Genomic DNA, 21,381 nt, shown 5'->3' with positions numbered 1-21,381 from the left:
AAAAAAAAAACAATAAAAACAGTGTAATACTGTTAAACATCAAGTGCTTAAAAAGGTGTCTGCGTACCAAAATAATAAAACACTTGTGCTCACTGACATCAACCGTGTTATGCAGTAAGTGTAGTAATTTATTAAAGGGCCTCAGTTCCATCATAAACACCCTTCCCCCACACTGGACAGAATTATAGCAGCATACCTTGAAGAGAGATAAATTGGGATGAGATAAAGTACCAACCAATCAGCTCCTGTCATTTTTCAAACACAGCTTGTAAAATGACAGGAGCCGATTGGTTGGTACTTTTTCTCCGTCCTCTTTCTCTCTCTCCAAGGCTTATTACATAGATCCGGAAGTCTTGCTCTGGGTTTCACGCCTGGAGCTATTCAATTAATCTGCATTTCCCCATATGGTAAACCATAGATTCCACAGGTTTCCCCACGCATTAAAATGAGAGTCAGAGTCTGCATTTTAATGTGGATTTTTTTTTCCTTGCAGCTCCTGAGGTTGAGAGGAAAAATCCCTCCTACGTGTGGGCTTCCCACAGCTGAATCAGGCAGTGCTTTCAATTAGTTGCAGGGTAAACCCCGCGCCTATCCGATTTCATCCCCCCCCTCCAGACTCCATCACCTGATGAAGTTCAGGTTATCTAAAAGGACAAAAGAAATGAACGTTGTTCCTTATTGAACCCTATCATCTTTCTAGTTCATTTCTGGACATTAGATGTGTATTCTGGAAGGACATATTCTGACCAGATAAGCCTTGATTTGTTTTAATGTACACACATTTTATGTTGTCTGATGTAATGAAATATTTGTGAACGCATCACTCTATAGTCAATGGTGTTGTTGAGGGAATTGTGAAGCCCTTTAATAAATCACACTTACTGCATGACACATTTGATATCAGATGAGCTCAAGTGTTTGATTGTTTTGGTACGCAGACACCTTTTAAAATACTTTATATTCATTTAACAATATTACACTATTTTTCTTTATTTTTATGTTACCTGAACTGCACATATGAGTGCTCAGGAGAAAGGGGGATTTGGGGTAACAAAAAAGATCTTAAAGGCACTTGTTTTTCAAATTGGTACATGTACATATTAAAGGGGATGTGGTTAAGATACCGTCAACCGTCAGATTCCCGACACTAGAAGCTCAACCATGGACTAAAGATAGGTGTCTAAATCCCAACACCAAAATCCTGACACCCAGCACCCCCCGGGGAGGGTTAGGCTAGGGGAAGGGGGGGTTAGACACCAATGGGGGGAGGTTAGTCACCCCCCCCATGGAGGGTTAGGTTTAGGGGCGGCGAGGGGAGGTTAGGCATCCTAGTCATGATCTTCACTGTTCAGGTTTCCGGCGTCGGTATTTGGTCCGCCGGGAATAGTTCCGGGGGCATTACATACCGATTCCCATTAAAGAACTCCACAATGTTTGTAATTCAAGTCTCACATAAATATACTACGCTAGAGGGTGCCATTTCTCCACTGTTTTTTCAGAAAACTTACCTGTAGGAATTACAGGATCCAGAGCAAAGGCTGCCATCCAGACAAATTGGGGAGTGTTATCCTTTGGAGAAATCCTCTCCAGGACAGAGAATAATCATGAGACTTTACTTCTTCTGAAGACAGCACCATTATCCACTATTTTGTAAGTGTATGGGTGTGTATGTATATATATATATATATATATATATATTTAACATTGTTTTTCTCATACCCCGTTATTATTATAATTATGACTGCCATTTGGCTAACTACCCTAAAGACAATACCGTTTTTAGCCACTTGGATACTAGTCCTTAAGTGAAGGAATCTGGAATGTTCATTAAAAAAAAGGACTATATATTTTTACAGCATACTACATACTGTATGGAAAAGTATTTTTAGGATGTACAAATGTACCTTAATGCTCTATTTTTTTATTTGGTTACACAAAAAAATGCCTTACATAGCATATGCTCTACAGAACTGATATTTTATTGACATGTGAACCTACAGCAATTGTAACATGAAATCTACAAACAATAATTCATAAGACAAGGCAACATTTACAGTATTCCGCTTTTATATGATATTCTCCATAATAACTTCAGACAATTTATACACTCTGAGTTATACTCAGGAGCATATTCAATTAGAAGCGAAAAGTCCCGTACTTTCCGCATGCCGGACTTTTCACCGACATTACTGGTTTTGCATGCGAAAAAGCATCACGCGTGTCCCCGCTTATCTCTGTATTCAATTCCAAAGGACACAAAAACGCTTCCCGGTGAAACTCAAACAGACGAAAAGGGCTGTCAGATATGGGGAAATCAGCCTGATACCCCCCAAAAGATGCACTGAGATGGGGGATCACTATGGATACCCCTGAATAGCCCTGCTGAAGGTATTTAGGTGCTTAAATGCTCTCAATTGGTGCTACTTTGCATCTTTGCACAAGTGGTGAAGAATAGCATTTTGCAGGTTTTTTTGGCAAAAATAAATAATCCCAGCAAATTTGGGGTACATGAAAATGGGTGCAAGCATGGTTAATAATGGCTCAAGTGTGGTCTTAAAAGCATTACAAACGCACCTTCAGCAAGCACCTGCAATCATAAAAACACCTCCCCCATACTTGCAGACCCCCCCAAAGGCTATTTCGCTAGTTTTTAAGTTTGTACCCCAACTTTGAACTTTTCACCGTCTATTTCAATGTCATTTTTTGGGGTGCTCTTTAATTCTTTTTTGGATGCAGTCTACCGTTGGGGACCTGTCCTAAGTGTGCAGGGTGGATTCCCCACCTTTGCACCCCAAAACCGCACTTCTTTTCCGCCAGCTATTCATAAGCGAAACTTTTCCGCCAGGTGCATTGCATTGCGTTTTCGCACCGGCGAAAAGTCACAACAATTGAATACGGGGATAAGTTCCGCTGGTGAAATGAAGTCACTGGCAAAACTTTTTTGCATAAAAATGGCTTTTCGCCACTAATTGAATACGGCCCTTAGTGGGCCTGTGCAACGATTCTTAATCTGTAGTGCAGCAGACATTTTCATTTGTAAATGAAAATATCCCCACTATGTACTTAACTGAACCCGCAGGGACAGCGGCAGTGATAACCTCTTTGAGAAAGACTCCTCCAGAGGAATCTGACACTGGCCGGAGTCTGCAGGAGAGGGAATGGAAGATCTCTCACCTTCAAGTCTCCATAGGCTAAAAATGGTTTATACCATCTGAAGATAGTGTCAACTAATGGGGCCATACTGGAAAGTAAGTGTCAATAGTAGTCCCCATTATTATAATGGGGACTACTATCTGCAGCATCAAACAGCCTTCTGCAGATTTCTGTGAAATCTCCTGCATTAGGCTATTAGTACATACTGTAGCAAAAATTCATAAAATTATGCAGAAACTGTAGTTTCTACATAATTTTATGAAAAAAAAGACCACTTAATAAAGACCACTTTTATTTGAAGCAGGAGTTTCAGTTTGTGATGTCAATAATACCCATTTTCCACCAAAATCCCAGACTCGACCTGGGATGTGGAACACACTTCCAAACTGGGTCAGACCTCTTTCACACCACAGCGCCTACCCAGGTTATTCCCTGGTCAGCGCCGTTCACACTGCACCCGTGTGCCAGCGCTTGGAGGACATCATCTCCAAGCACCGGGAAACCTGGATATCCCCATGCTGTATATGGGACCCTGGTTACCAGTTTACACTGCCCCTTAACCCGGGTCCTTCCAGTGTCCAGCCATGGTCACTACCTGGGTTGGATTCCCGGGTCACTGGACCCAGGTTATTTTTTTGGGACCCTTTTCCACTGAGCTGCGATCCGAGTAGACCCATAAATAACCCGGATTATTGCAGTAGTGGAAAAGGGGTATTAAATGGAAACACTACTCATAAACTGGTTTTGCATTATTTAGGTGTTATACTTGTTAAACAAAAGTGTACCAATGCTCAGTAAAGCAGGCCCAAATACCTTTTAGAAAGTATGTCTGCTTGTATAAAGCAGGCGTAAGTAAACCCCAATGTTAAGTACAAAAATCCTTTATATTTAAAATGCCAGTAGTAAATAAAGCAGGCTACAAACCTGATCCAAGTGCCAGGATTGTTTGCACGAAAGTGCCAGAGATTGCCAACCCTCAGAATTATTGTTTTTTTAACCGATGTAATTAAAAGTTCACTGAAAACAAAACATTTTTATTGCGTTATTTATTATTATGACATTTTATAATCTGAAGTAAAAATAACAGTTATTGGTAAGGAGTACAGAAAGCTTTTGAGACTGAAAACCAGGTATTTTTTTTCTTTTTATGTCAGTAGTGTGTCCTTCAGAATGAAAAAGTTAAATGTTCAAAGAATAGCTGGCAACAATTTTAGATAATCACCTGCCAGAGCTCAGAGTAAATTAAACCTTGGAACTTCTATTGTGTTTATAGCAGCCAATTGGTTGGTTGGCTGCCCACTCATTTCCCTGGTCAGCTATTGAGATATCCAATCAAATTACTATAGCTCAAGGACTGGAGTTCCTAATAAGCTTACACAAGTAGTATTTTCACATAAGAAATTAAACCTCAACAAAAGAACAAATATTCACTCACTACTGCTCCATGGATACTATATAATGTGAGTGTGAAGAATTAGACCAGTATATATTAAAGACTAGTAATGAAGTACAATCAAAATATTATTTTCAGAGTGTACATTAAAATGTATTTGAACTTTACCATTTTATTAAAAATAAATGCAGTTTTGTTATTTATTGTTCCATCATGATCGTTTTCTTCTAATGTTGACTAATGCTTCTTATAGCCTGCAGATGTCACTGTCTGTTAGTAAAGCAGAGACTACCACAACAGGCAAGGTCCCCATACACCTACCAACGCAGATCCAACAGTCAGAAATGCAGAACGACGGCAACCGATGTTCCGTGACCCGTCTAAGGATCGGTGAAATTCTCAATGTTAAATTTCAGTGATTTGCTAATCATATGCTGATCGTGAACGGCAAATCAGTGAAATCCAATATGTTGGATGTCACAGATCCCGAGATGCTGGGTGGCAGGATCGCAACATTGCGGCAATGTCACTAGTGCATGGTCCCCTTTACTCCTTCAGGATGTAAGATGGTTTTAGATCAATCATGGACTACATCAGAAACATCAAGAACCTGACAACATAGATGGCTCTGATGAAACAGAGCAGCTCTTCAATGGCAGTGTTAATATGCTTTGCATATTAAAGTGCACTGGCTGATTTATGCTGCAGCGGTCACTTGCTTCTAAAGTGATAGGTTTCATACTTACATACTGGTGTAGCCTCCAATATGGCTGCCACCACTCCAGGAGTAACAGCTTTATAAAACATAAAAAAAATAATTTGCCATCAAAGCCTTTATTACAATTTATATTTCAATGGTATTTGCTGGCCACACCCAGAGCGCCTGATATCACTGCCCGGAGCATCCTCATGATTTTCTAGGAGGGCTGTACACACAGCATTATGCTTATCTGGAGCCTCCAAAGGCCAGTTCCGGCAGCACTGCAGCAGCAATTCTGGCTCCAGGGTGCTCTTCAAGGTACCAGATGCAAGGGCCGTGGGGCAACAACAGTAACGTGCACAGCACTCCACACTCTGTATGGCAGCACCGCTTTGCACACCCCTAGTTACGGCCCTGGACCTGGCCCTTCCCAAACTGATCTCCGTCCACTCCCATCCTGTCACTAATACTTTTTGCCCTCCATTCCTGATGCTCTTGCTGGTCATCTCAATGTGCACCTTAGCTCAAAATTCCGTACACAGGCACACAAACGGGATGACCTAATTAAAATGAGGGAAAATTATATATAAATTTACATTATACTGCAATATTAAAGAAATATTTAATCTCTATGAGCAGAACAGTAAACACTGAGAATGTTGACTTTATTTATGAAGACAACACAACAAATGCTTACGTCCTGTTAAACAGCAACAAGAATGTTTTAAGACCGGTACAGCCCCCTTAGGCTTAATTACATAACGAAGGGGTACACAATCTTGTTTTACTGTACACCAACGAAACCATGTGCCATTTTTTTAAAATTTTATATATCTACTATTCTAATAATCTGTTGATTCTCTTAATAATATACTTGCTTAAAAACTGTGTACAGATTTGCTCCCCGACTCTTTTCAAACATGACCCATCCTCACTGATGTATTCTTCCCAGTGCGGGCAGCCGTTCAAATGCGCCAAACCAACATTCAGCCAATAAAATTAATTAGAAACAAGTATCATCACTGAGGAATGGCTCACCAAGTACCCCATGCTTCAGCAATGTCACCAGTTCCTAGTGAATTAGAAAGCTTTATTCATTGGGACGGATGGTTCAGTACATAAAATGTAAGCCTCCACTTCTGTAGGCAAAATACACAGAAATGTTTAAATAAATAAATAAAAACTAACACAAAACACACAGGAGCGTTCAAATAGTAGCAATTACAGACAGTTTCATTTCTTTAGTTTTAATATTTCCACTCAGGACAGGAACAATGCTAATCGGCTTGTTATAAAAGTGTATAAATACACAGACCACTTGTAGCAGACCATGAACAAGTATCCTTTGTTTCCCCATGGAGAAACCTACACAATGAGTTGTTACTTCTTCAGCCTAAGTGGAAATGTACTTTACACAGCTTGGTGTGTGGTGGTCTCTGTTGTATGACACATGTAGCACGGGAGCCTGATGGGAAAGCTCATCCCACTGTCCACAGTGTTTATGCAGAACATGTAATACCTAAGCTCATGTAATACTGGGCAGCTAAAGGACAACTTTACTTAAAACACTAGTTCCTTTACATAAAGAAGTTACTAATAACATGACATGAGAGAACTTGAGATAGTTCTCATTGTATTTACAGAAGAGCATAAGCTCATGTACTCGGGTATCAGCTATAGCAAGCTGAGCAGAGGCCAACTACAGTATCCTTCTTTGATATGGAATTGCCAGAAAGTCTACCGTGTAGTAAAATATATCCCCTTCATGATGACCACTTCATCTGATATGTATTCAGTTCTGAAAAGCTCCATTTACTTTACATATATTCTGTATTTCCGAATGTTATTAATAGATCTTTAATATAAGCTAACTTGTATTTCAAGTTTATTGGTCTTTTAAAAGTGTGCTAGAAAAAAAAAAAAAACCTTGATCCAGTATGAAAATGCAGTTACATTCACAAATACATATATGTAAAGGTTTCCACATCATGACAGGCGTCAACATATTTAACAGCTATAGTCAGGTATGCGGTCACATTCATAATGTCGACATGCACCAGGTCAACATCCTCAGAAAGTTGCCAATTAGGGTTAGGTGTCGCTGAGAGGGTTAGGCTGTTACAATGTCGACACCACAATGTCAACATTGGAATGTTACTAATGGATCAATATGTTGACAGACTCCATGTCCATATCCTCAATGTTGACAGTCTAAGAATACCGATGGTTAGCTGCTGATGGGAGGGGGAAGGTCAGGGTAAAGCTGCAGGGGAAAGTTAGGTATGAGCACTAGTGGGAGGGTTAGAACAGGTACACATACCGGAATGCCAGAACATTAGATCACACTGCCGTAACTGACGGTCACGTGACCGTCAGCAGCTGGAGATGCCAGAACCAAGTGGCCACTAGGGACATTAGGTCAACATGTCCTGTGTAGACATGATGAATGTCAACCTAATGCTTGTCGGCATGAGAACTATCTCCCTAACATACCGCTCCCCCATAGTTGTCATATCAGTATAACTGTAATGCGCTTCAATGGTATTACTGGTGGAATTCATACAAGCAAAAGAATTAATATGTTTACCATGTTTAAAATCTGACTATATGATGCACCACAACATAAACATTTAGTTAGTTACAAGAGAGACCTTCTGTTTTAAAGGTGAACTCCACATTTAAGATGTCAAAGTGTCCAAAGTAAGGTGCATCATGGATGATTAGATTGGTAAGGACAAGAGTGCTGGGGGAGGGACCATCCCCAAACATGGACACGTCCGTTAAATCCTTAGCTAATATTGAATCGTGACAGATAGGTTTTTATACTTGTAGGACAGCCTTCCTTAGACAACAGAATATAACATGTCAAGTATTTCCCATGGTGACACAGCTCAGAAACCTTTAACATAACTAATTGTGAATGTTACAATCAGATTTTTCTCATAAGGATTCCTGGCAAGTTCTCACACTGTTCCTGTAAACAGTCAATTCCTTTCAATCGTCTGAGACTTCTTGCATATTATTTTGTCCTTTTGAAAACTGGTTTTCCTGCAGGAACCGTACAACATGTAGAGTGCAAGTAATGGTTTGGAAGACATGTTGGCTGGAGAACAGATGTTGAGAAGAGACAGTGTGAAAGACCTGCACAATGCTGGCCGTGTCACTGAACACTGCAGCAAGGGGCTGCTAAAGGACCATGACACAAATTGTTCATACACTGGAAGGTGAACTTGGCAGAATGCTGGGAAGTGAAAAAGAACCATTCAATGTAGAATTCCAATAGCGTTCAAATTCAATTAATAAACTGAACCGTTTCAGAAGAAAAATCAAAGTTACGTGGGGGGAAAAAAAAAAAAAAAAAAAAGAAAATTTTTTCACATATTTTTTAAAGATTTAATTTACAGCAGGGAAGCCTAACTGGGACACTTAATGTCATTTTATTTTATCCAATCTACTGGTTTTGTTTTCTTACCCCAATCATAGATATAAAAGGGGGGATGTCTGATGCTTAACAAGACAAAAGATATTAAGATGTAATCTCCAAGACAGTTCAAAATGTCTATTTTTTTTTAAGCAAACATATAAAAACACAAAGACCCCCATAGATCTAGACAATTAAATCCAAATGATATATTGAATTGTTTGTATTTTATGTACACTCACACACATACATGTGTGTTATCCACATCAACAGCTATAGATCACCTAAACAATGGGATGTAAAGATATAGTTAGCTCAGTTGAAGGTGATGTGCGGTAAATACTTTAATTTTAAAGTGGATTACAATAGCCTTTTGGGGCAGACAGAGTTGGGTTACTGGGGTTTCACCTGCCATAAACAAAAATGCTCAGATTTGACCCTACCATTTAGAAAATACTAAATAATCAAGTTTCCTGCTTGGTCCCTTTTTCAGAAACAATTTTCAAGCACCCCATGTTCATTGCTACGATACAGCACCCCATGGTTCATTCCTAACTGCTAGTCCCCAATTCTATAGGTGATCACTGTACACAGCGGCCTTCATTGTATAGCAAATATTGCCAGCAGAGGAGGCTTTCCATAGCAAAATGGCTCTGTACTGTGCAGCCTAGACAACCGAATTACCCAAACATTCCTGATTGGTTGGTCTACCTGAGTCATGAAACTGCAAAGGACTGTGCAAATCCAGGTAGGCTGGGAGTGTGGTGGACACCATGGGAGATTAGAAACATTTGTACACAGATGGACATAATCCTTTATGAGCAGCAAGTAAGATTACTATATTTATATATATATTTATATGTATATATTCTGGAAAGAAAGTGATCACTCCCCACCACTTGGAACCTACTCAACACAGAGGGTGTAAGACAAGCGCCATTGAAAAACCTAATTCAAGAGATAAACCATTTTTTTTTTTTCTTAAAAGAGATAAATCAGAAACACTTAACCAGAGGTTTAAAAATGTGTTTTGTTTTTTTCTTCTTCTTTAAAATGACATTTTACAATATGACGTTAAAGAATTATTTGTGACTTTTCTTGTTATTTAATCAATTATGATCTTGCTAATGAATCTTTCTGTACACTTGAACTGATCCTAAAAGCAAAATGTTAGAACTGAGCGGGAAGTAACTTAAAGGCAGGACCTGTGAAATGTTGAACATTTTTTTTTTCGCTCTTGTTATGAATAAATTTAATTTTCTTGATATGGCTAAACCATCAACAGTATGATTTTTGTATATTCTTTAAAGCATGCTTCATCTACAAGGCCACTTTCCCTATGATTACACCGACAATGAAGATCAAGACCAACAGGGCGAGTAACCGGACATTTAAGCCCTCCTCTTTTACAAGGCTAGTGGATGAAGAGACAGGATTGCTCGATGCTTGAAACTTTCGCATCCTCAGTCCATCTTCCTCCTGTTAAAATAAAGCAGCACAAAGTTAAAATGTGCAACCTAGTGACTGATAATGTTAATTACAACACACTAAAGTTTTATTTTTATGTGGAACTAGCGGGATACCCAGCGCTGCCCGGGTTGAAGAATGGACCTTGAAGTACATCTGCAGCCCTAATTTTTTTACATTGGAGACCATGGCATATGAAAATGTGCTTGGAGGATATGAATAAAGGCGGGTACATGCTAGACGATATGTCGTCTGATCTGACGGATTGGACCACATATCATCTACATCGGTCAGTGTGTACCTGCTATGTAGCTGACGACGCTAGCTCCTGCGCATCATCGCCCTTTGGATGTGCACGCAGGTCAGACGGTCTATATAGTCAGTGGGGGCCATGCTGCCAATCTGTCGCTGCCAGCCTTAGCAAGTGTGTACGCACTTGCCGATGCCGGCACCCCCGCCTGGACCCGCCGCACGCGACATCGGGCTGGGTATATAGTTAAGCATGTACCCAGCATAACTGTCAGTGCAGGTGCAGTGTGACAGTTGATCCTCCGACTCACTGCTCTTCCGTTGGAGCTCTGCCTGCTCTCCACTGGTACATATCAGCCTGTGCCTTCAGATCAGTGCCTTCAGATTAGGCTCTGGAAGACATCCTGAGCGAATTTACTTAAACCAAAATTTCAAATCAGAGACTCCACGGCCTTCTTGGTGGGCACCATTATAGACCTCCATGGCCCTGATGAACTTAACCAAAAACCTAATCCTGGTCAAACTACACCACCATGGCAAATTTGGAGATAGGTACAATAATCTGGCAGTGCATGAAGGACAGACAGACACTTTCTCGCTTATTATATAAATATGCATGCGAACAAATATTGAACATATGCACACAGACTTTTCTAGAATTCCCACAACAAATTGTACTTTGGTTGTACATTTGAATTCATATTGATTTATTACATTACATGAAAATGATAGATATATATATATATATTGGCTAGAATTTCAGGTATTTTTTGGTAATTTACTTAAGCTCAGCATTGCACTTGCATTGGTATCTATTCTATGTCCATCAGTTTCCTACTTAGACTTTACATAGTAGTTGGATAAGTAGTTCTTGCAATAGGTTTTTTTTTTTAGCTGTGATTGAAATGATAGATTTTTTAAATCTAACAAATCCAAGTTCAACTATCATATACATGAAAAGTAATATTACTGGACCAATCTTCTGATTATATGTATCCCCATATACAGGCACACTCCTTTCTGCTGCTCTAACACTGCAGTCAGTCATAGTTTACATGTGTTACATGCAGACAGTTGTATTCAAGAATTTGAAAAAAGCAGTCAGGTGTATTAGCTGATGTGACTAAGACACCATACAAAGCTGGGTCCTCAGTATGACCTCAGTATATCTGCTTTTTTAACATTTAAATAATATAAAATTGAAGATAAATCTTTAACTTATAAATAATGTTCTATATCCTGATAAAAGATAGCAAGGGATACTCATGATAATGGGTGTACAGGCAATTGTGCAAACAAAGGTGCTTTAACCCATATTAACAAGATTCTACCCATCATTTTGCAGCAGGGCGACTTTAGAAACAAAGTGAATGCCTAGTCATTTGCTATAGTTTATCATCTCCTCTAATTGGGGACCAGTTTTCAGAAATGGCCCCCACTGAATAAAATGGAAAATACAAGCAAGAGGTCCTATATCATGTACTGGTGACAAAACATGAACGTATTCTCCTAAACGTTGGCAGGAACACTAGAGCAGATGTCACAAAGTTTGAACAACTGTGAAGATTTTTACCTTAAGCTGTTTGTTGTCCTCCCGTAGCCTCTGGAGTTCATTCTGCAGTCGCTTGTTATCGTCTAACACCTTCTTATACTCAGAGTCATCCAGACTTGAGCTTGTCGATTTAAACATGGAAGTGGATTCTGTCTTTGTTACACTGCTAGATAGGACCTTGTTAATTTCTCCTTCATGCTGAAAAGGAATTTATTTTTCGTTAGACACTTTTCTAAAGGAAAGATCATTTTTGGCCTCAAAGTGGACCAATCTCCTAACCATAGTGGATGAACCAGTTTTATGGAGTGAATTCTAATGCATATTTGAATATATATTCATCTTACATTGGGCTGGATGTATTCAAGTTAATAATGCAGTTTACCACAATAAACATGGCTTGCCGTATGAATTAAAAAGGGTCTCCGATATCCACTGCTGACACGCAACACAGCAATCCCATAAGAGGTCTATGGGGGTGCCATGTGCCTGTATGCAGCAAGCTCCAGCAAGTGAAACTTCTATAGAAGCCTACACGCTTCTTTTCTCATGAAGCCCTCAGCAAGGGTTCCAAAGGATCCTTCTCCTGACGATTGGGCATGCAGATGGCCGCGCATAAGCAATAGAACTGAAACCCAAAAGTTCTCTCTTCGCAAGGGACAGCTCTTATCGGAAGAGCTATCCCAGGAGGTAATTATTCATGCATACCAGCATTATTAAACACAGCATATATCACATATTATATGTGATAGATCATACATCCCACCCAAATTTACTTTCAACTGCGTTAAGGAGATCGGTGCATTTAATAGCCACGTTATTTTTATTGCAACAGATCACTGACAGAAGTTAATATCACAGGTGAAGGTACTCACAGGCTTCTCATTATCGGATGGTAGCTCAAATAAACATCGAAGTTTGGAGTCCATCAATTCCTCCGGCTTAGCCTCTTTCCACTGCAAGTACAAATGCAATAATAAGATTTTAAGAACAGTATATTCATACATAAGCAGATAGTTTTGAAAAAAAAAAATCCTTCCTCACTCAATAGAAAAGTCCGGATGAAAGAATGGAGCATTTTATACTTTAAATTACCATTTATGTAACCTGCCACTTCCGCTTTATAAAATTCACCAAGGTAGACTGTGATAAAACGTAAAACAAGAGAGGGAATCTCACTATATAAAAGTGTTATCCATTATACAGTTTGCAACAAAGTTATAGCAAACAGAATGTACTCATAAGCAAATAATTAGTAAAGGACTGGAGGGCAGAGGGACATTAGTAGACAAAACCACTGAAGTATAATTTGCAATCCCAAGAAAAGAGCCCGTGATGCCTATCTGGTAGAATGTTCACATAGATTTTCAAGAACAGGCTGCCCAGGCCCACTGTAAGCTTGACTACTGGTGAAAGTACTCCACCTAGCACTGGACTATTGAGAAATCTACCAACCCCTATTCTAATGGTGCGTACACACATAGCGATCAGCCAGCGATACTGTTACGGTGTGTATATTAAAATAAACATGTAGTATATATTAAAATCAATAATATTAATTCCTTATACAACTAGAATCAATATATAATATATAAATGTAATCCCTTATCCCAGAGTCAGAACACAGAAACCAGTTTATGAATAGACAAAACGATCCCACAATACAATGTAATTAGCATTTGGATACCAGTGGCCTGCTCTCACACTGTTGGGACAGGAGTTTCAAGGTGGAGGTTTGGGATGCCCTTGTATGGGCACGACACCTTGCAGGTAAGGGAGGATGGGCTCTTGCAGACACACAGGCTGGGATACACACACACACACTGGGAGCAGACACTTGTAGCAGGAACACCCCCCCCCCCCCCATAAGTATTCTGTCTCTCCAACCACACATGGCTTACAGGGAAGATGATGAAATCAGGTGTTTTAAGGGTTAATGGTCAATTAAGCTTTGATTTGATGACATCTGTGTTAATAATGTCTGTTCAAGTAGTGTATTTGTAACAAGTTTGTAGTTTGGTAAAGGCTGTGTTAACATTTATAACAGTAGTAAGCAATATGGGTAAGTCTGTGATATAACATGCAATATGCTGTAGTGTGATCTAGTCTGTTTTGTTAAGGAGAGTAATGTTAGATGGATGAGGTCTGGCTAGGATATACATACACACATACTGTCTGCTGTAGGTTATTAAAGTAGCAGCCACCATGAGATTTAAACAATAGATTTGGTTCCATGTGTTGTTCCTTTTGTGATATGGACCTTGTACCATGTGTTTGATTCAATGGAGTTGTGAATTACTAGTGTTGTGATCATAGTTATACTATCATAGTTTTGGTGTTATTTCAGTATTATGATAGAATTGTGTACTATGAGTCGTATATGGTATTTTAGCTATTATAATGGTGCTTACTAACATAATAGGAGGACAGAGGAATCAGTTTATATGTATTATACAACGTTATAGTATCTGAATAAGTTTGTATAGTATCATGGATGTAATCATAGGCTGGTATCAGTGTTATATCATGGAAGTTGAATTAATAACAGCTTTGAATGGGATAAGGGTGACCCCCACATTCCAAGATGGAGTCTGCAGTTTTGTTAAATATGGCTGCCAGCATGTGGGTTAGACAATGGCATTACATGTGATACTACCCTCCCCTTTTCCCCATTGAATAAGATGGCTATATTAGACACTGGAATACAATATAATGTACTGTTTGGTCCGAAGATATCACACAGTTGTGGTGTGTTAAAATAGTATAACAATCTGCATACAATATCCAGTTAGCATATTTATGAGATAGTATTGAGGAGATGTGTGGATAGATAAGGATTTACAGGATGCATTATATTGGTATTACAGAAGATGGCATTATAGGAGTTTGCAAAATGGAGATTTGCCTGGCGTCCATGCGGTTTGGACTATAGAACCTAACCCACATCAACCCCCACACACTCTCACCATGCCTTCTCAGCAGCCATCTTGGATGTGCTCTCTCAGCAGCCATCTTGAATATGCGGCCTCACCATCCCCCTTACATCTCTCTCTCCTATTGTATTTCAACTAATATTGTAGATTTTAAATAATGTTATCTAAGCATTTGATGTAATTAATACTGTTATATGAGATATAAATATATATATATAGATATATATATATATATTATGTATAACCTGAGGTTAGTTATTTAATGAATAATAGAATATTTGCTTCAGATATATTAGGGTTAAGCTGGCAATTGCCTGTGTGTACAAAACAAAGCAGAAGAATCACAAACAAGGAGGGAAAAATAAAGTACCCCCTTACAGATAAGATAACGCTTGCTGATCGTCCTGCACCCTCCCTGGTGTGCTGGATGATTGAAATCGATCATCCAGCACACCACCAACGACTAAAGTGACCTGCGATCAATGATTGCGGGTCCCTATAGTAACCTGCTCAATATCAAGCAAGTTGGCCTGCATGCACGGCCGATGGGCGATATCGCCATCTTCCATACGTGGCCGCGCATCACTGGTCGTTGGGAGTTGGTAGGGAACAAAAGATGAACTATATCGTTATCGTTCATTTTTATCGCTACGTGTGTACGCACCATAAGCATCAAAGACTGATGATATCTGTCCAATGAACATCACTTATCCTCCAAATCTAAGTCCACAAAGCACTATCCACATCCAAGGAGCAGAGAGATCTTTTTCTGTAGAACTATCTTTAGACCTATTCTAAAGCCTGACTCACAATATCTTGGCTACAAGAAAGTCTGGAGGACAGCAGATTCTCATGGATAATTAGACTTACAAAAACACAGGGTCCAGCTCTGAAACTCTCCTAGTCAATGAAATAGCCGAAAGGAAAACAGTCTTGTAGGTAGAGAAACTTTAATTCCGCCAAATCTAACGACTCAAGGGAGAGCACTGTAAGGCATTCAGCACAAGACGACGGTAACAGAGCTATAAAAAGCACAAATGGGGTCTGTACATGCAGAATGCAAAGTCAAATAATCTTCACTTATGTGCCAATTCAACCCTCCATCCCTCATGTAAAGAGAAGATCAACCTGGATAACTGATGGAGTAGGAACCTACCACTCATACCAAAAAATGTATAGGCCATCCATACTGTATGCCTGAAATCTGTTTCCTGGCCGTAAACGGGCTGAAAAACCTTCTTAGACAAAACTTTTGCTATATGGATCATGGCTTCAACACCTATATGTTATTAAAGCTTGACACTTATATTCAGGAAAAGAAAAAGGCCTTGGTTTAACATGTCTGGTCTTGGTGGAAGCCACAAAGACAGACACACTGACATATTGAGAATGTTCACGTAATACTTTCTGCATGGCCTATCTGGACTAAAGAGGATGACTAACAACTACATTTTACATTCTTTAGCACGCTTGGAAACATTGACATTATCAGGAAAAAGCAAATGTGATGAAAAGCCATCAGCATTAACATGGTATCTACAGAAATTACCTCTGATCCCTGGTCCTAAAGCATAAAACACCACACTGAAGGTGGGTACATACCTGAAAGATATATCTGCAGATCGAGTGATCTGCAGATATAGCTTTAGATGATGGTCGTTCATACACACTGAATGGCCATCATCTATCCAGCAGCCACGGGTCCCGATTGCAGGAAGGCGGGTCGGGGCCGCCCCCCTCCTCACGGCTGCCACTGTGTGTGTACGGGTCGGTCTGCAGACACATCTGTCCATCGGCTGTGCAGCACAGCCAATGTGATATGTCTGCACAACGTGGTTCACAGACATATCATCTGTACACACTGGCCGACGGCCAGCAGATATACTGGCCGATCAGTTGATCGGCCAATATATCCGGCCAGTGTGTACCCAACATAAACTCCAGGACATTGATCGGATATTTGGACTCCTCCAGTCTACAAAGACTATGATAATGCATTTGAAGCATGACCTATCCCCAACACTGAAGGCCAGTATCCGTTTTCACCAGCTTCCAATAACAAATGATGAAGGGATGCCTTAACTGAGATTCTATGCCTCAATCACAAGAAAGAGAAACCGACATCCTAGTGGGGGCAGACTAATGATCTGGCTAGACAGGCAATGGGGAGACTTGTTCCACTTTAAAATGAGTTCTACCTTGACTCCTAGTCCAACTGAGCATGCTGGATTGCCTCAAAGGGCGAGATAAACTTCACCAGAACCCTCATGCAAAAATTACAGTGTGCACTGTGGTCAAAACATGGTCTGGAACAAAGGGTGTGAGCCAATTCAGCGCAATGCTGAATAGGCCCGAAAAGGCGTTCCCTGAGATATTCAATTCACCGCGTTGTTACCCCGATTAAAGGATTTCTTCTCGTATCCTCCAGAGGATGAGAGCAGAAATCCGACTAAAGTGCCTGCTGCTATGCTGTTTTTCAATTTGGCGCGGCACTAACAGCCTCGCGGCCAGCACTTTAGTCAGTGAATGCCGGTTAGCGAGACTAAACATCCAGCTCTATGCTCGCTAACCGGCATTCTCTGACTTAAGTGTAAAACCAGACTTAACAGCGTGGTGAATTGAATAGCTCTGTGAACACCTTTCCCGGCTATTCAGCTTTGTGCTGAATTGAAATCAACCCTAAAGACTGTTACCCATCAGGCTGAATGCTTCTTGGGGGGCTTGGAAGCTGGGAGGAAGCTGTACAAGATTGCCTGCTTCTCCACTGACCCACACAAGGGATGGAGAGCCAACTGTGGTGGACTGACCACTCACACCACCTGAAGTACAAAAATAATAAAAGCTTTGGATTTGCATTAACTGGCAAAAATTAACTAAAAGCTGACCCCTAAAAAAAGACTCCACACTGCCAAGGTACTTAAACTATGCTGAAATGCTCCTGGCAGTCATTGGGTATATGGGGAAGGATCACAGACAACTTTAAGAATTGAAAGTGCCCACAGTACTCCTGTACCCACTACTTCCAAAGTTTTTCCAGTGTCCTCCAATTTGAAGACTAGGAGATATGAATGTATATTCAAATGGAGCAGAAATATGGCTACGAAGAGGTTAAAGCGATTGCTGAGCGGGCCTTAATTTAGATGTTAGGTTTCTTATATCGGTTCAAGGACTTTCTGTAAAAGTAGCACATGTTTCATAGTGGTAGAATGACAGCAGTATTATGGAAGTTTACATAGCAATGAACAATTGAAATTAAAAACTGAAAGGTCAGACCGGGGACCGATCTGGGTGAAAGTCTTTTTCATCAAGAAAGAACGAATTAAAATTAAAATTAGTAGGGATGATGTCTAACAAAACATCAGCTAAATAATGGATAAACTATAAGTTTTAAATAAGCTTGCAATATTACATTTGTTCATTTGCAGATATTGCCCCCTAGTGGTTGTACCACCAACTCCAACACTTAAGGTGGGTACACACCTGACTCACTATATCTGGAGATTGAGTGATCTGCAGATGATGGTCGTTCACACACACTGAACGGCCATCATCTGCTTGTGCCCTTGGGTCCGGGGGGCAGGACCTGGCGGGCGGTGGCATGTCCCGCCCCCCTCCTCGCGGCTGCCGCTGTTTGGGTACGGGCGGTCATATCGTGGGTACACACTGGCCGACGGGCATCAGTTATATTGGCCGATCAATTGATTGGCCAATGTATCTGTCAGTGTATACCCTCTTTTACTGTGGCATTACTACTAGAACAACTTGGGGCGGTATTCAATTAGCAGCGATAAATTATCTCCAATTTTTCATGTAAAAATGGAGAAAACTGAGAAATGGGGAAAAATTAGCAAAATCCCTATTTTTGTGTAAAAATGTGGTGATTTCTTACAGAACCCTTTGGACAGCCCCTCTAATGATACTTTAGCAAAAAAAAAAATTAGTAAGTTGCGTACACTTTGGCAAAAACCGACCGCTGAAAGTTCAGTCCTTTTTTTTCTTCCGGGAAAAATGCGTGTAACTTATTGGGTCTGGAGGGCAATAAAGATGCGCCAAGTGTTTTAAACATCGCACGTAGCTGGCACAGGCGTTTTTTTGTGGTTTTAAAAGAAAAAGCCTGCGCCAGCAAGGAATGCTTAGGTGTTTTATATACTATGGGGTAGTGTTGTCCTAAAAATATTTTGCTTATTGCATGTTAAGAGTGCAGTAGTTAAAAAAGACACTTACAACAGCTTCCATATCAGAAATGTCCGATGGAGCAAACATGGACTGAACCATAAACTTATGCTTGCTTTTCTCATTAGGATCATAGTCAAACGGCTGGAGCATAACTGAAAAGAAAATAAGGTTTAAAATAAGGGAAAATAAGAGATTACAAAGAAGTACTGTAGTTAACAATATATGTAAATGCCTGTAATTTAATGCAAGTGGTAATATGAGGCATAAATAAACCATAGAATATTCCACAAGATTGTTCATTTAAATGCTGAAATAAGTTTGCTCTAATCTCAAAAACACATTCTGAACAGTTCTAAAAGTCTCCACATTGAACATGTCGGTGTGTGCAGAATGCAGACAGGTGAAATACCGACATTCTGCACAGACTAGCAGTGGAGGGTTAGGCTGTGGGAGGGGAGAGGTTGGGATAGGCACTAGGGGGAGGGTTAGGGAATAGGCATACTCATTGCCAGAAGTGCCACCAGATTACCGTTGGACCCGCTCTAGCAGGTAAGCCAGCGCTGCACCACCAGGGACGATTTGTCGACATCCTAATCATGTCGACATTTCATCAGTGTCGACATGATGAATATCAACCTAGTCAATGTCAACATTGTGAGCACGTCAACATTATGAATGTTGACAAAATATACCACACCTGTATTCAGGAAGGCTTCTCTGAACTGGAAGGATCTATGACTTGGGCCTATTTATCTCAAGACCCAAAACTTGACCAAATCTCTAAGGAAATACCTGCATCTGTGAGAACATAGCAAATCATCAGTATATAAAGGCAGTAACTTCCCACTGTGCCGGTCTGTAAACTAGGCATATCCAAATTGCTTCTAACTAGACATGCCAGAGGATGTACAGCCAAAGCAAATTAGACAGGGGGCAATAGGTGGCAAGTGCAAAGCTAGAAATCCTTTGTTTCCCGAATTTTACCCGGAAATTGTTGTTTGTTTAATAATTCAGAGGTCTCTGATCTTTGTACATCAGCACACTCTAGGTCACTACTAGAAACAGCAGAAAAGCCTTCTACCAACTGGCATTAACTGCATGCATTATTGAGCTCTTAAGGCACATGAATGGGTATGGAACTAAAGACCTGTGTTTCTAGTGTTTCCATACCTACTATCATTACTACTAGCATTAGGGTTGCAATAGGGTTCTTCTTGTATTCAGAATTTTTTAAACACATCTTGTCTATCACAGCGATCAAACAGGTGTAAAGTATAAGTAAAAATAAACATACACCCAAAAAGTAATAAGTGGCTTTTAAAGTTGATTATTCTATCGAGGACAAGAAAGAAAACAAAAAGGATGGGGATGTGCAAAGGAGGGTTGGAAGAAATATACAGCGAGTCATAAAATATATTTTAAATACATTTTTTAAAATGTAACATTTTAAAGTTACTATTAACCATTTAAAAAACAACAATGTAACAATAATAATATGTAGACAGACTATTTAAAAGGCATCCTAACATTATTTCGAAATCCATGAGAAGATTTTATGATGTTAAAAAGAAAAAGTCTAAAAGAAAGAAAGCCTAATGAGAGAAGCAAATATGAAGCCTACACCAATGAGCTGGCGGGTCCCTCCCTGCCACCAACAGTACGGTCTCGGAGAGGCCCTTCTTGCTCAGTAGTGTAGGCTCTTGCTAGGTCAGTGACTATTTTTGATGTATTGCAAACTTTTTTTTTTTTTTTTTACATGTTGGGTAGAATTATATAATAGATGTGCATGATGTAGTTCTTACGCCAAAGAATTATATAATCTTTACATTTTTAACCTATTTCGCATTCTAGTCCTTTTATAGGATAACTATACTAAAGCCTGAGATTTTATTCGTAGTATTACTGAAAATGTCAAACATTGGCAAAAACACAAATCACATCTGCAGCTATTCACCATAATGAAATAAATCCTCTTCTATGTTCTTGTTAACCAATGGTGGCTTTGGTCACATGAAAAAGACCTATTCTGTAACAGCTAGGAGCACAGACACTTTCTGACCCAGTGCAACCATGCAAGGTAGTTAGCAGTGCTGCCTCACAGCATGGTGGACATGAGTTGGGACTCTAGTCAGGAACCAATATGTGTGGAGTGCAAATTTTTTTCCCTCGTATTTGTGGGTTTCTTGCCACACATCAAAAACACACTGGTAGATTAATTCACTGCAATCTAAAAATATGCCTTAGTGATTGTGTACATTTATGTATGCGTCAGAGTTAGGAAGCGTAGACTGTAAGCTCCAATGTGACAGGAATTGATATCAATGGAAAATATTCTTTGGA

General features: G+C 39.9%; 1 protein-coding gene across 1 annotated transcript in view; it reads right to left on the bottom strand.

Moving 5' to 3' along the window:
- Positions 1 to 4,331: 4,331 nt before the first annotated feature.
- The window catches only part of VAPB (VAMP associated protein B and C), a 50,209-nt gene continuing 33,159 nt past the window's right edge, over positions 4,332 to 21,381 (bottom strand). The window contains exons 3-6 of the mRNA XM_088442475.1: positions 19,090 to 19,193; positions 12,808 to 12,888; positions 11,957 to 12,133; positions 4,332 to 10,146 (exon numbers count right to left, since the gene is read on the bottom strand). Coding sequence (XP_088298601.1) covers positions 9,988 to 10,146; positions 11,957 to 12,133; positions 12,808 to 12,888; positions 19,090 to 19,193 — 521 coding nt within the window. The 3' untranslated portion in view covers positions 4,332 to 9,987. The remainder of the gene's footprint in view (positions 10,147 to 11,956; positions 12,134 to 12,807; positions 12,889 to 19,089; positions 19,194 to 21,381) is intronic.

Source organism: Taudactylus pleione, unplaced genomic scaffold (genome assembly GCF_031769625.1).
Source record: "Taudactylus pleione unplaced genomic scaffold, aTauple2 ptg000018l, whole genome shotgun sequence".
Taxonomy (NCBI): domain Eukaryota; kingdom Metazoa; phylum Chordata; class Amphibia; order Anura; family Myobatrachidae; genus Taudactylus; species Taudactylus pleione.
The sequence above is the reverse complement of the archived record's forward strand: the minus strand, read 5'-3'. Positions and strand labels throughout refer to the sequence as shown.